This window comes from Podarcis bocagei, assembly GCF_964188305.1.
Source record: "Podarcis bocagei genome assembly, chromosome: 5".
In the NCBI taxonomy this organism is placed as follows: Eukaryota; Metazoa; Chordata; class Lepidosauria; order Squamata; family Lacertidae; genus Podarcis; species Podarcis bocagei.
Genome location: NC_138129.1, coordinates 83001179 through 83016861, shown reverse-complemented (window position 1 = coordinate 83016861; position 15683 = coordinate 83001179). Strand labels below are relative to the sequence as shown.

The 15683-nt window shown below is 42.6% G+C and overlaps 1 protein-coding gene and 1 long non-coding RNA gene across 3 annotated transcripts in view; both read right to left on the bottom strand.

The window, feature by feature from the left end:
* The window catches only part of EEIG2 (EEIG family member 2), a 32495-nt gene extending 29181 nt beyond the window's left edge, over positions 1 to 3314 (bottom strand). The window contains exon 1 of one of the 2 annotated variants that reach the window (XM_081195056.1): positions 784 to 3314. In XM_081195056.1, the coding sequence (XP_081051182.1) occupies positions 784 to 932 (149 nt within the window). In that variant the 5' untranslated portion in view covers positions 933 to 3314. The remainder of the gene's footprint in view (positions 1 to 783) is intronic. The other variant, XM_081195055.1, reaches the window with a different exon arrangement.
* A 5916-nt stretch (positions 3315 to 9230) lies between these two features.
* On the bottom strand, positions 9231 to 13981 carry LOC308587429. The gene is made up of 2 exons (XR_014008367.1): positions 11865 to 13981; positions 9231 to 10934 (listed from the first exon to the last, which is right to left on the bottom strand). It is a non-coding gene; the product is annotated as an uncharacterized lncRNA (long non-coding RNA).
* Positions 13982 to 15683: the final 1702 nt, after the last annotated feature.

The window sequence follows — 15683 nt, the reverse complement described above, 5'->3', positions numbered from 1 at the left end:
TTCCAATTCCGTTAAAGGAAATTAGATGCTAGATGCAATGCATGTGTGTGTGTGTGTGTGTGTGTGTGTCTGTGTGTATATATATATATATGTATGTATATGTATATGCATGCGTTGCATCTAATCTCCTTTAACAGAATTGAAAACTACTCCATAAATCTCACCAATTTCAGCCCTCAACTTAGGGACTAATCTATCTATATATATCGCAAACACAATAGGTTTGAGGGGCTCAAATCTGCCTGGAAACAGTACCTTTTGATCTGGAAGCCTCACGCGGAATCCCATCCATTTTGGGGCAAATGCATTATTTTGGTTACCCAACGGTGTAACCAGAGACACTGACTTCACTACTGCATTACACGTGCATCATGCAGTTAGAAGAGAACTCAGCCCTGGCACCGAAACTAGGCATTTGGCGGGTGGGAGTGGGAATGGGAGCTCAAGATGGTTTTGAGAGGAAACAAGTTCATTCCCCACCGGGTCTCTTAAGGACTGGGAAAGGAGGATCAAAACCGAAACACGTCTATAGCATTTACGACTACACTCCCTGCCCGCGCAAAATGAGCGTGTCTCCTGCGCCTCTGAAGACTTAACAGGTGTGTTGCGGCTACGAGGGAAGCGGGGCAGCCCCGCTTCTGTGCCGGGGCGCGTCCGCACTATAACGGGGCTGAGCGGCGACATCTCTCCGCCTGCCATTTGCCACCGCTCCGGCCAGGTTAGGGCTTCTCAAAGCGAGGGGTTGTGGCAGCGGCGGCCGAGGCTGTTAGCTCCCCCTTTTACCTGGACGACTCTCCGCTGAAGCTGCCGCCGTCCTGCAGCCGCACCTTGCAGAAGAGGATCCCGTTGACGAAGGGCACCGAGGAGAGCTCGTCCAGCTCCAGCTCCACGCGGAATTTGAACTTCTTCTTCTTCATCATCATGAAGGCCATGAAGCGGGGCGGCGGGAAGCAGCCGAGAGGAGGGAGGAAGGAAGGGAGAAGTAAACAAGGCGGCGGGGGGAGGGGGAGAAGAAGCCTCCCCACCCCACCGGCGAGCTAACCCCCTGCCGGCTCCTCCATTACCACAGCCGCACAGTTTCCTCCTTCGACCCTTGTGACCAAGCGCAAGAGGAGGCGGCGGCGAGGAGAAAGAGGAGGAGGAGGAACAGTGGGGAGAAAAGGGGAGGGCGGCGGAGGGGAAGAGAAACGCTAGAAACGCTCCCGCCCGCGCGCGCTGTCTTCGCCTCAGGCAGGCGGCGCTGCCACGCAGCGGCACCCCGCCGCTCTCGCCTTGTTGAGCCCGCCCGCCCGCCGTTCAAAAAAAAAGACCGCCTCCCCTCCGGAAGCCACAGAGGCGAGTCCGCCAGCCGCTTTCAGGCCAGCGTGGCTATCTTATGTGCCAGCGCGGCCAGTGGTTAGGGGCAGGGCCGGCCCGAGACGTTTTTGGCGCCTGAGGCGAACGACAAAATGGCGGGGACTCCCCAACCCCCTCAGGGCTGCCTTGTGGCCCTGCAGACCGTGCGAACTTCCACCAACCTCAGACCAGCATGGCCAGGAGTTAGGGGGCAGGGACGGCCCCCAGGACTTTTTTTGGGGGCACAGAATGACTCACCCCTAGGGAATGAGGAGTGATTGAAGATATGCATCAGGGACAAGGGGTGGGGAATAAAGATCTACATTGGGAACTGCTGGTCGTGTGGGTTCTGCCGCCCGTGGCAGCTGCCCTCAGCTTGCCTCATGGCTAGGGATGGTGAGAGGTGAGGGTCCAGCAGAACCTGAAGAGCTACAGGTGCCCCAGCCTCGCCCTAACAACTTCCCATCCCCTGGACAGTTAAGAACATGTTCCAGATTAAAGATAATAGTACAAAGAGAGCAACCCTGTAGCGCAAGCCAAATCATGTCTACTCAGAAGTCAGCCCCACAGTGTTCAATGGGGCTTACTCCCAATGTATGTATTTAGGTGTTAAGAGGGCAGGCTTATTGGTGAAAACAACCCATGCCCAATTTAGGTTGGTCATTGAGCTTTTATTAAAGCCCTGTCAGAAAAGTGGCAACCCTACAAAGCACAAGAGGAGGAGGGACAAGTTCTACATTACACAACCTCATCCTTTCCCTGATCACGTCTCACCTTCCTCTAAAATAGTTGCTACCACCAACCCTTCCACTCTTACAGTGATTAATGTGATGTGGTTCACTCCTTTTATCACTTTTTAGCCACCCTGATTGCCAAGGAGCATAAAACAATATACCGTATCTCCTCACCGTCTTTACAGTTGATATGTGCTTGTGTTATTGGATCAGTGACCTGGAGAAACTTTTTCCACACCCTTCCTGTGCCCTTCTTGGCCAAAAACCGTTGCGCAGGATAGATTTCTAAACGTATTAAGGACCTTCAACTGAGGAGAAGTTTCTTAAAATAGCAAGAGGATTACTGTCTTGAGCACGCTCAGCAAAAAAAGTAGTAATATCAAGACTGCTGATATCGTTAGTCACTTGATTTAACAGATTGCCTAAATGCAGAAGAGCCAAAGATGTATTTGCCAAATATAATGCGGTACTAATTACTTTAATTTATTTATCACCTTTGATCCATGGAGCTCAAGGCAGTGTACCTGGCTCGTCTCCATCAATTTTGACTTTACAACAAACCTTTGAAGTAGGTTAAGGGGAGAGACAGTGACTGGCTCAAGGTCACCCAAGGGAGCTTAATGGCCAAACAGAGATTTGAAACAAGGGTCTCTCCCTCCTGTCCTAGTTCAACACTGCATCAGACTAGCAAGTGTAATGATATTTCATCACATGGATGGTTTTAGATTTTGGGGACATTTGGCATTCAGTGGGGCTTTTCTCCATTGGTGTGCCCTCTCCTTGGCCAATCCTTATAGCAACCAAGGAGGTGAGGCAAGTCGGAGAGGGAGATGACCAGGTAGTGACAGCAAGAAGGATCAGTGGGGTAGGGTGGGGGTTAGAGATTGTCCTTATTTACATTAGGACTTAAAACACAATGTGGTTGTCCCCCCACCCCCGTGTTTCAAGTTGCTTTTTCACTTTGCTGTACACACCAGAGAGGGAGTAGGGATGTCTTTACTTTATTTCCTGATGTTTCTTTCCACCAAACTCATATTCACTGAAGCTGTCATCTTTGCATGCACAACGACTGTCCCATACGTACACATCTCATTTTAACTGCAGCTTACATTTTCAAATCTGCATTAAATATTTTGCTATTCAGTATATTATAAAAGTGGTGGTTGTTGGTGGTTTTTTAAACCTCCGTTCATAAGCCTGATGTTATAGCTCCCTCTGCTGTGTTCACAGTATCACTACAAATGTTCAAGAAGAATAAAATACATAAAAAGTATTAACAAAATATATTTTATGTATTTTATAATATATAGATACTGAATATGTGTAACTAACAATTCAATCCCATAAAAGTCTACTGAGTTCGATGGCACTTGGGATTTAGGACAGGAGCTGAAATCGGAGACACACAAATTTGTTTTGCCAAGCACTTCTTCAGTGGCTCAGGGATTTCCTTTCTTTCCCTCATCTCAGAAATATTATTCTGTTCACCCATCAACTCTGAAACTCCTGTCAATCATCACTAATAAATATTTTATGAATTAATAATTTTATAGTTTGCTTTTTGCTTTGTAAAGGACAGACTTTCACGACATGCTTTATTCAGTGGTACTGAGTCATTGCGAGGGGTCATGATGAATTGTGAATCATAAAGCCTAATCACTCTTTCTATGTATTAGTTTAGGAACACATAGTTGTTGCTGCTAAAGTGTTAGAGGACAGTGGTGTTGAGTGTATATCCCCACTTTCATATACATACACACATCATAGCACATTATGTTTGAGCATGGGGGGGGCACCACACTAGGCTGGACGGAGTGCTAGAAGCTAGAATGTCTTGTAGGAAACAGTTTCCTGGCACTGGTCACATGTCATCTGGAATGACTCAATATTTTGGGGTGCAAAACATTTTCCTTATTGATATATAGTGGTACCTCAGTTTAAGAACAGTCCTATTTAAGAACGATTTGGTTTACGAACTCCGCAAAAACAGAAATAGTGTCCCAATTTGAGAACTTCATCTTGGTCTAAGAATGGAATCCAAATGGTGAAAGGGCACCGGCAGCGGGAGGCCTCATTGGGGAAAGTGCGCATCGGTTTAAGAACAGTTTTGGTTTAAGAACGGACTTCCGGAACAGATTAAGTTCATAAACCAAGGTACCACTGTACATATGAACCCTATTTGGCTTGCGGGGCATCACACTTGAGAGTCACTTGTGCAAAAACAAAGTGAACATGATCTCCCAGTTATCTATTCGCTTGGCTGCATCAAGTGTTAAATGAATGAATGTTGTTTGGTATGGAAAGAATGCTGGTGCATCTCGAAAGAAGCAGTCTCCCAGTCATGGAGACATAGCCCAAAGCTGCTTTTTGCCCCTGGTTCAAGGGTATATATGCTTATTGTTCTTCAGACAGCTCGTGTAGCTATGTTGAATACGGAACTGGGAACTAGCAACAAAGTTTAGCTTCATGTCAACTTGGGTCTCATGCCTTCCATTGTTATAGAATCAATGCCTGTCATCCTTACCTGTGCTATATTTGTGGGGAAACAGGCCAAGGTCCAGTCTGCCCCTGCCTCCTCTCCTAGGCTCCATGCACTCTGTCAGTGATCAACTAGTTTGTTCTGATGAACACCACCTTGTATACTATTTGAAAAATAACCAAGCGTAATATAACTATGGTGATGGTATAACTTTCTTGGAGTCAGTAGGAAAAAGATTAACTGACAGGATATGGCTCTTGGAACATAAAACATTACCAATTATTTGAAATTATACACCTGGTGCAGAAGTTACATGGTATGGAGTAGCTATTTTGCCTTTTCTCTCTGAAGCTATTATATTAAATAAGTTTGCATTCCCTTGGGAAATGAACTCTAAATACATTGATGTAAGTGGATAGAATCCTAGAAGACTGCAGTAGCCTCTCATGCTTTTTCCTTTGTACCACAATCAGATTTGGTGCTGGAGGGTGGGATCCTGCACACATATACTTCCACTGGCTTTAGTGTGTTGGAAAGGCTTGCCAAATGATCAGATACAACCCTGCTTTTGCCGCTCTTGTGCCCTTTAACAGAACTACAACCTGAAATACATAAATCAACAGCTGGAGATTTTCACAACACGAAAATAAACATCACCTGTTAATATTTGCATATTAAGGTGCCATTATGAGCAGTTTAAGTTGGCAACCTTTCTTGCACACTGGGAGGTAAATGGGTACATGGTTCCTCTGAAAGTCTAAGCCCCATTATTGTATTCAATTTTGTTCTGGAGGTGAACAACAGAAACATTTTAATAAGCTATATTGAGCAGGAGTGTACATGTCTTAGAAAAAAAGCTATAAATAGAGTCAGATGTGAGTGGCATTGAGGCAGATGGGAATCACACTAATTAAAGGACTGTGTTAGACAATGCATGTATATATAACATCTTAATATTGTTGACATCAATATCAATGCATCACATTGAGTGAAAGCACAACAGTTCCAAAGTAAATATGGTTAATATTAAATGCATACATAACTGACGTGTAACTCAAATGTTACCCTACTTCTGGAGAACCAGACAATGAGAGAAATAGAAGTTCCATTTTAAAAATTTATCTAGTGCTCTATACATCAGCCAATTTCCTTTATGAAAATCTGGTAAACATTTCCTTATATACAATTGATTTGTAGTCTTAGCTATGTGCTCCACACCCTACCCCAAACTGGACAGATTCAGAGGTGGACAGGACTTTTCACCCTGAATATCTGTGGAGAAAAGGTAATGTTTGATATTATTATTATTTATTTGAATATTTAATACAATGTTTTTTATTAATTAGATGATCTCCTAAGCCCACACTCCCAGCATGTTCGCAGTCCTGTCTCAGAGATGTCTACGCTGGCTTATTCATGTCCACAGAATGGAAGATAGCAGGATCCCCAACAATGTGCTCTACAGGAAGCTGACATCAGGCACTGGGCCTGTTGGCAGACCAAATCTGGGTTACTTACAAACATAACATGAAGGCTAGCAATATCAGCCCTGCCATGTGGGAATCCCTTGCAGATGACCGCAGTGCATGGAGACAGTCAGCTCATGTCAGCAGTGACCAGAGAAGGAATGATCATTGGGAGGAGCGCAGAGAGAATAAATGACATGGTGCGTCTGCAGTAGCACAACTGGATGCCGTCATCTGCCCCAGGTGCAACAAAACATGTCTCTCCCATATTGGTCTCAACAGCCACAGCAGGTGCTGCAACCTTCCAACAGATTGACTTCATTCCCAAAGGCACACTCCTCCAATATCTCCTGAGATGGATGGATGCAAACCATGGAAGATTTATACCCAGCCTTTCAATCAAGTGGTTCTTAAGGTGGCTTACAAGCAACAGGTAATACTATTAAAAAACCAACAATCCACAAACACAATACAAAACTGCCCCTAAGTCCTTTGGCTGGGGGCACAGCATGAATCCCCTTTAGCAGGGGGTAATTGGAGCAAAATATTATTTATTGAATAGGTGAAGAAGCAAACTACCTATAGCTGCAACTTCTCCAACCAATGGATGAGAGCAGTTTGGTCTGTTTGACAAATTCCACCTGCTCTTCTATATTAAAGGTACATGAGACGCATCCTGTTTTTGCATCTGGCAATAAGGTAAACTGAAGCAAAAGAGAATGTGGTTTCTGTACCTTTAATAGTTTAGTGAAGCCTGTTAAAATTCCTTCTTCCACACAGCTGTTAAGGGTGCAGGAACCCTGCTCTCTGTAGCTTCTGGCCACCCTATTCAGAAGTGCAAAAAAAAAAAAAAAGGCACCTAGTTGGGAGTGCCAAGAACTTAGAATCATAGAATTACAGAGTTGGAAGGGGCCCTGAGGGTCATCTAGTCCAACCACCTGCAATGCATCTAGTCTCAACACATGGTCTCCTATCCAATGTGAAAATGTACCGGGCACTGCTTAGCTTTGCAAATGTGCTAGCAGTTTTACTGCTGCCAGCAGCATGGTCTGCAAAATCACATTTGGATGACTCACTCAGTTTATGGAGCCAAACCAGTCATAGGTTCGGCTGACAAAAGACTTACAAAATAGTATAGCTGTCTTGGAATGGCACATTATCTTGCCTGTTTAACAGGTCGAGGCTTTAAAGCCCCCTTAAGTACATGTTGTAAAGGACTCTAGAAATCTCAGGGCTCTCCATAATCAACCAATCAATAGGTGAAATGCTCTAATTAGATTAGGTACCATGCCAGCGTACAGGAGGTCAAGCAGCGGTGTAATAACCAAAGAAGAATGTAGGGAATGTAGCTCTAGGACATATTTTCATAGATGGAGCAATGACATCATCTGCTAGAGATCTAAGATAATTGACAGATTTTTCTTGATCTGGCAAGTGCATGAGGTGATAATGAGGCTTTCAGGTTTTACTATACTATTCTTTGTGGCATCTTAGCATTGAGAAAATCAGGGAATCAATTAGGGCTTCCTGTATTGATTTCCCTTGGGCTGTGACTGGGGGGCTGTCATGGTGAGCTCCTTCATCTAAAAAACAAAAGCGAAAAACAAAACCAGCTGTGTTTTCTCCGTTTAATAGATGCATTCAACAGACAAAAAGAGAATGGCCTAGGAATTTATGTGTGTGTGTGTGTGTGTATAGGAGTCTGCATACAATTAACATGGATATCTGTCTTTCCTTGCTGATCTTTTGCCATGGCAAGCCAAGCATGAATAGTTATATGCCCTTGCTTTTCGACATGAAAGCTTGCGACAATATTTTATTGTTTAATACACATACGTGCAACAAACTACTTTTTTAAAAAAGCGTTTATTAATTTTCCAATAAAAACATCCAATTAACATATCAAATCAGAACCAATAAAAATTAAAAACTAAAATAAAAAAGGTCCAATTGTCTTCCAAATTGTAATAATTTTGTTTTGACTTCCCACGGTCTGAATTTCGAAGCGCATTCAACATCATAGTCTTGCCTCTCATCATCTTCAATGTTATTCATAATTCCATGTCTGATTTTTCCCTTCTACATTTTGACTCTGGGTCTACGATCCTCATTCATGTCAGAAAACCGATACTTTTTTTTTCTATGGAGTCCAGATTGGTCCATATATTATACTCCTTCAGCTGTTTTTTCATCGCACCACTTCATTTAATTGCATCCAATTTCAAAGTTCTGTCCAGCTCTTTGAGAGTTATTATTTTGGCAGCTCCCAGATTGTTAATCTTTCCCGTCCAGGTGTTATCAAAGAAACAGAGAAATTTCCTTCTGTACCCTCCTTGTTGATTTATCTTAAATAGACTGTTTGCAATGTAGCCATATATCAGACAGTTAGCAACTGGCCTTTGGAATCTTCCCAGTCCCCCCTCCGGGCCCTAGAGGGGGGCTGCCAGACATCCATTTAGCCCCCTCTCTCGCTCGTAATCAAAAAAACATCTTTTTGCAAACAGTTGTATATGTAATATTGTTTCCAGTCTTTATAACCAACCATCCGTTAGCTCCTGTTTCTCTTAATCAGGGAAGTATTTCAGATATTCAATAACGACGTGGTGGGAGACGCCATTTTGCCTTTTGTCCTTTGTTTTCGTCTTTAACAGACATTTCCGGTCTTAGAGGAGAAGTGGCTGCAAGTAGATCCCAATTATATATGAAAGTCCATCTGAACTCACTTTTTGAAGAGCAATTTAAGTTCTTAATGAGACTTGGCATGCATTACGGATTGTTGATGTTAAGGATAAAAGAATGTTTTTTTTTACATACCAAGCCCCTCCACATTCCAAACGTCATGATGAGGATCTCTTTGAAGTTCGATCTTTTGCACCAGAGACTGTACATACTGCAAGTTTTTTCTAGCTTCTTCAATTCGGAGCGTGTCTGTTTGTTTTCCAAATCTTTATATTTTCCCAAACAGATGCGTCTGGCTATGGGGTGGCGTCGCAGGAGTGTCGGCCGTCCCTAGCTCCGTGACCCAGTGCCCCTGCTGTCTGCCACATCGGCAATCTGGGGCAGACCGCGGGTCGTTGAGACAGTCCTCCCCTGCCCTGGGGAGGCTGCCAGGGCTAATTACCCCCATATCAGCCCTGAATTATCGGAACGGCTGAACCCCGATTGTGTGGGATCAGCCATTTTCCACCGCCGGAAACAGGAAGTCTAACAAACTACTTATTTTTTAAAATACACAATTTCTTTTTATCACATATTCATCCCTTTTGTTTCCACAATATCATTTTATTAAGCCACCGTATATCTGATATAGCATTTGCACTTCTGTATAATGTTTGGAAGAGCTCATAAATAGTTTGTCAACTGTAGGAAATAATAATAATGATATCTATCATCTTTTAGGCAGTGGTACGAATGTTGAGAGAACAAAGCTCCTGCCCATAGACTTAACAAGCTAAGTGTTATGGTATAAAAAGGAAAAGAGATAGTTAAGGAACAAGAAAAGAACCAGATTCAGGCACTTATTCTGTTACAATTACATAACTGTTTCATGAGCAGGTGCAATGGTCATTGAGGCAATTCTAGGAGAGGCAGAGCCATTAACAGTTGGTCCCATAGACTATACTATCTCACTTTTCCCTCTGTCACAATCAGCTAGAATGACTATCAACAATTCTGGGAGAGGAGCAGCCAAATGGCAGCTGATACCAACCAAACATTTCAGATGCTATATTTTCCTTTAAAAAAAAGAAAGCAATTTGCACTTGTAGCTTTCTGTTTTCCCAACAGTCATACTTGAATGACTTCAAAACACAGTGTTTGTTTTAATGTAGCTAAGAAACTGTCAAAGGTAACAAATTTGACTGTGCAATTTATTATTCAAGCAGAAATGATGAGTTAGCACAGGATGTCTGAATGACTCACTAGCTCAGTATCTTTATTAAAACGACTTATGCAATCACACACTATGACTCTGGTTGATTTTAAACAACATATGAATAGCAGAATAGCTGGGTTAAAGTTTTGCATAAAAATAGTTATGTAGGCCTCTCTAATACATACCACCATGTTGTGTGAACAGTCAAGATACAAAACTGGCTATATAAATGGAAGTCAGCCAGCTCTACTTGTACAGTTTTGTTATTATTAAAGAAATGGTTGATGTGATGTTGTGATTGGTGTACTGGTACCATGATAAGCACTTGTTCTGTACTTCCAACATATTATAGTCCATATGTATTTTTCCTGCATGGAGATCCTGTGATCTATTTCACACATTGTACAAGGACATAGCTAGGTTTGCTCGTTAAGCTTACATTCAAGAGGGAGTTAGAGTTCATTCTGTCCCTTTGAAGAGTGTGTGATTCATGTGTTTGCCATGTCTATTCTACATTTGTCAATGTACTTAAAACACCTTAGTGACATGTATTTTTTAATATAAAGGCTAAGTAAGTCTGAAAAAGCAACTTTTAAGTGTGGTGACTACATTCCTCAGCTATTTATACTGTTTGCCCCCTATTTGTTCCCGTTGCCTTGGACTAAACTGCCCATTATATAATATATGCAAATACATTCAACTGTAGCTTGTCAGACGCTTTTAAAGAGGAAGCCCCATTTCCAGAGGAGGGCACAGAGTGGCGAAATGGCAGGTGGGGAGGTGGTGTTTAACTCTTCCCGGATCAGCATTTGTCTGTTCCAAACTGTGCAGCTTTTCTGAGGAAAGGTAATTTGTCTGTGGCACCGGGGCCAGACCACACATGAGGCAAGGTGAAGCGACTGCCTCAGGTGCCAGGATCCACAGGGGCAGCAGATCTTGATGTAGCTCTTTATTTCCCCCTTGTTCCTGATATAGATCTTCACTCATCCCTTCTTCCCTGGTGGTGGAGGGCGCCAATTTGGGCACCAAAATGTATTGGGCTGACCCTGGTTGGCACAATACATAATTAAGACAGTTATAGGTTTATTGCAATGACACTTAGCTTTAATTCAGAGCATTCCAACTTCAGCTTTTAAGAGATTTCCTGATGTATATGTTGGAAATAGAATATATCTTTTGAAAAACGATTTTGCCTGACTGAAGTCCCTTGGGTGTTGACGTTGCCTTAGAAACCATATTTTGTCGATACAGTAACGGACTTAGCAGTGAAAGCTGTTAATGTAGCTGGCATTCTATTTCCACCTAAAGTGTAGGAAAAAAATCAGGACACTTTAAACCTATCTAGAGACTGGTAATTTAAATTCCTTAATCTGGATACATCACCGTTCAGTCTCATGAAATTATCATGTTAAAAAAACAAAAAAACAAAAAATACAGTTGCTCAGAAACAAGGGGGAAAGCTTTGAAATGATTAAAATCACTTTCCTGCCTAAAATTGTCTTCCTCCAAAAAGGACCATGTGTGGGTTACAAGAGGTACCATCTAACACAGCACACTGTGCGAAGTGCTCCTGTTCAGTTTCAGCCTTGCCCTTTTCTAGAAATTACACAATTCCACCCCCCTTCCCTCTTGTTTTCATTTTCCCAAGAGCCAGCCAGCATTCTGTGGGTCCTGAGCATGCTCCTGCTTGGCAGCCAACAATATTATGTGCCCCATCTACTTGGAGGAAACATTAACTCTATAGGATTTTGAGCTTTTTGCGCTAGCTGGTACCTGCTCTCTTCCGATAAGGTAGTTGTTGTTTTTTACACTTTAACTTGTTACTGCCACTTTAAACACCAATATAGCTTTTAGGGAGCAAGTAGTTACCCTATTAAAACTCTTCTACCAGATTGACCTCATATTTATTCCACCCCAGTTAAGCCTTACCAGTGCTGTAACTGAGGACTTTTGTTAAAGCCTGTTTTGATCCCTACCAACTTATTGAAGTGCAGATCTGTTTAGCATTCTAAACTGCCTCTCATTTCTTCTGCCTTAATATTGTAAACACGTTCTTCCCGTGTCTTTTTACTCTAAGCCAAGTGATTCAGCTGCCCCAGCAAATCTTCTGGTCACCAAGCTACACTTCATTTTTTTCAGATCTTCTTTCTGAGTTCTCTTCCTCTGCTGTCGTCTTCTTCTGGTTATCTTGCTGGTGGTTGCTGGCATCCGTCTCCAACTAACACAGACTGATCTTGACTGAATAGCACCCAGCTATAAATTCACTTCTTGTGCCCCACCTAGTTGAGCACCAGCCAATCACACTGCCTAACTAAGAATTCTAAACCTGTAACCACCAATCAGAATATGCATAGGTTCTAGCCTTCTTTTGCATTTTGAGTGTTCTAGCTCCAACCTCTTTCCTCAACTGTCAGTTAAGGACCCCAGTGACAGTTAAACCAACTTTCACCTGATCAGACAGAAGATGTCTATCATCAAACACATTACAATGCCCATTACAATGCAAATGACTGACTATATTACACAGTACCCATTAAACACATTTTAAACAAGAAGGGCTTATTCACAGTGCTAAAAAGAAATTTCAGAAATGCAGTGTATCTGTGATTGGGCAGTAGTATGTCAAGCACACAACAAAAGTTAGCTGCAGCGACAGGAGCTTGTACTCTTACTAGCTCAGGTCTTATTTCATGCAGATATGTATTTCTGTAGACATTTTTAAAATTACCCTGCCAAGGCAAAGGAAGTCCACCTTTATATTATACCCATATTGTAGGGGTGGGTGCTGGGTGCTGCAGCTGAGAGAAGATGGACAACATCAGGGGTAGCTAATGTGGTCCCCCCCGGGGGTTTTGAACCATAACTTCCATCATGATGACTGCTGGCAATCAAAGTTTTAGCCCACAACATCAGATTGGCTACCCTGGAGTCATATCAACCCTATATTGCTATATCCATAGTGTGGGTTTGGGGTGAGCTGATAGAGGACGGCATGTGACACACTCCTGCAATGTAGTCCAATGTTGTTATGCAGTCTCCTGGTATGCTGAGTTTTCTAAGGAAATGCACTGGAATGGGTGTGAAGTTGATTATAAAACCAGCACAGAGATAGGTGGTGGGGTGATCAATGCCTTTTTCCACCCATGGGAGAAAACAGGACCTCTAGTAGGCGTGTGTGTGAATTCTGATTGCAAGAACACCTCAAAGTGTCACTTCTCCTTCCTTAGTACTGTTTCAGCAACCAAATTCACCGCCCTCGGCTGCCTTTCCCATAAAAACAGCAACCCTGAAACCACCATAGGCAGGTTTGAGACTTTGGTTTGTTAAACAGCGCTTTAAAGTGCTTTAGCAGAAGTAGTCTGCACAGCACCCCTCTGCACATGCAGTGCCGAATTTATGTATAAGCTAAACAAGCTATAGCTTAGGGCCCCACTCTCTTCGGGGCCCCCCCAAAAAAATTAAAGAAAAAAATGTACCATTTCCAAAATAAAAGATAAAAACAAATAAAATAAAAAATACATACAGCAAAAGTGTTTTGTGTTGTGTAGGCTCCTATGATGTAAGTCATGGGCCCTGCCTGCTAGCCTGCTCCCTAAAATATCACTGGTTTGCTCATTTCTATATATAGGGTGCCTACATTCTGCATGGACTGGTTGCATGGCAACATATGCAAATAGCTTTAGATACCTATTAGGTCCATAAATTACCATACTGTACAGCATATATTCAACACAAAAAACAGCGACAATTGGTTGTTGACAAAGGACAGCTGGACATATAAAGGGCCCCATTACAGTGGTGCCTCGCAAGACGAAAATAATCCGTTCCGCGAGTCTCTTCGTCTAGCGGTTTTTTCGTCTTGCGAAGCAACCCTATTAGCGGCTTAGCGCTATTAGCGGTTTAGCGGCTAAAAGGCTATTAGCGGCTTAGAAAAAGGGGGGGAAGCGGGGAAAAAATCGGAACACTCGCAAGACGTTTTCGTCTTGCTAAGCAAGCCCATAGGGAAATTCGTCTTGCGAAGCAGCTCAAAAACGGAAAACCCCTTCGTCTATCGGGTTTTCCGTCTTGTGAGGCATTCGTCTTGCGGGGCACCACTGTACCTTAAGTAGCTTAGGGCCTCATCACACCTAAATCCAGCCCTGTGCACATGGATGGATGGATGAGCTCATCCTGCCATTGCTCTTGGCCAGGCAGCTGCAGGGGTTGGCCTGGCCTGATTGGGAGACTAGAACAGCAATGGCAACTGTTTGCTATGGAAGGAAGTGGAAAAGTCTTCTTCAACCATCTGTAGGAATACGGTGACTGAAAGCTTGGGTGGTCAAAATTGAGTAGTGGGAAATGGGGAAGTACTTTCTCCACTTGCTTCCCATTTGTCATCCCTGAGCTTACCAGAAGCAGGAAGAGGCAAGCTCAACTAGGAGTAAGCGAAACTCTTTATGCACTTAAGGTACTTTATTCTCTTTTGCAAACACCCAGGTCTCCCATACTGTGTAAGTTTCCAAATGTCATGAAATGTGACTTTAAGCAGTACTGGTGGCCATACAATGAAGGGAAATACACAGATGTCTTGCACGAGTGTGTGCACATAAATATTAGATACTACTGCACGGTTTCAAGTTTTCCTTAGGAAAAAACCCAAATATAGTTTTAACTGCATGTGCATGCACACCTGCAAATTTTGTGAGTTGGTTTGTTGTTGGGGGTGGAGAAGGAGGCCCATTAGAACCTCTGGCAAATCAGTATATTGCAGCCTAACCAACCTCACAATATGGTTGTAAAGAATGATGAGAATTAATGGTAATTAATTGTACAATTTTATTGAGAATAAGCCCCACTGTAAGGTTGGCGTCTGAGCACAGTATGCTTAAAATTAGGCTATAAAGCATTTTGCATGCCAATACTTTTTACCTGGAACAGGTACTATACTTATATAAAGTATAGATTACAAGTAACTCCACTGAAGTTCATTCCATTCAAAACTAAAAACACCACCAGGATTCATTTCGGCACTTGCTTGCATGACTAGGCACACCCAAATGCTTAATTATGCAAACCGACAAGTTTGGTTTTTACTGACAAGGAATTACAGGGTGTACCACATGCACACCCTATGCACGTTGTTTTGTAAAGTACTGTGCACAGAATTATGTGTGTTCGGTGTGTAAGAAATACCTTCCTGCATATACTGGAGAGAACTATAACTGCAAGATTTCAGGAATGAGTATAGCTGGTTGGTAAGTTTATGAATGGTAGTTAAAGCTTGTGTTGCCAATGCTGATTCTTTCAATCATTAAATGTCATGTAGAAACCCAGCTATGAAGCTTTCCAGGAAGGAAGGTGCAGCAATTGGGTGGGGAAGCATTCCCCAATGAGAAAAGTTGGCAACCTTTAGTATAGTCATTCTGCTTCAAGGGTCACATGTCAATGTTTACAGCGCAGTTCTATACATGTCTACTCAAAAGGAAGTCCCAAAGTTCAATGAGATTCATTTGTTAAAATGATTTACATACTGACTTTAATAATTATCAAGGTGGAAATAACACAATAACTAAGACTACTCACTAGAACACATTAAATACTGTTACGAGTATAAACATTTACATCTGCCAAATCTTTGGAACTAACATGGAAGGCAAGGATGAACAGCTATGTTTTTACAGGCCATATGATTGATACCTGCAGCATATCCCAGGTACGTGTATATAGAAGCAGTGTTGTTTACATATATAAATAATCCACTCCAAACTTTCTACTACTGTCATAATTAGGATGACTCACTTCCGACAGAATGCTCA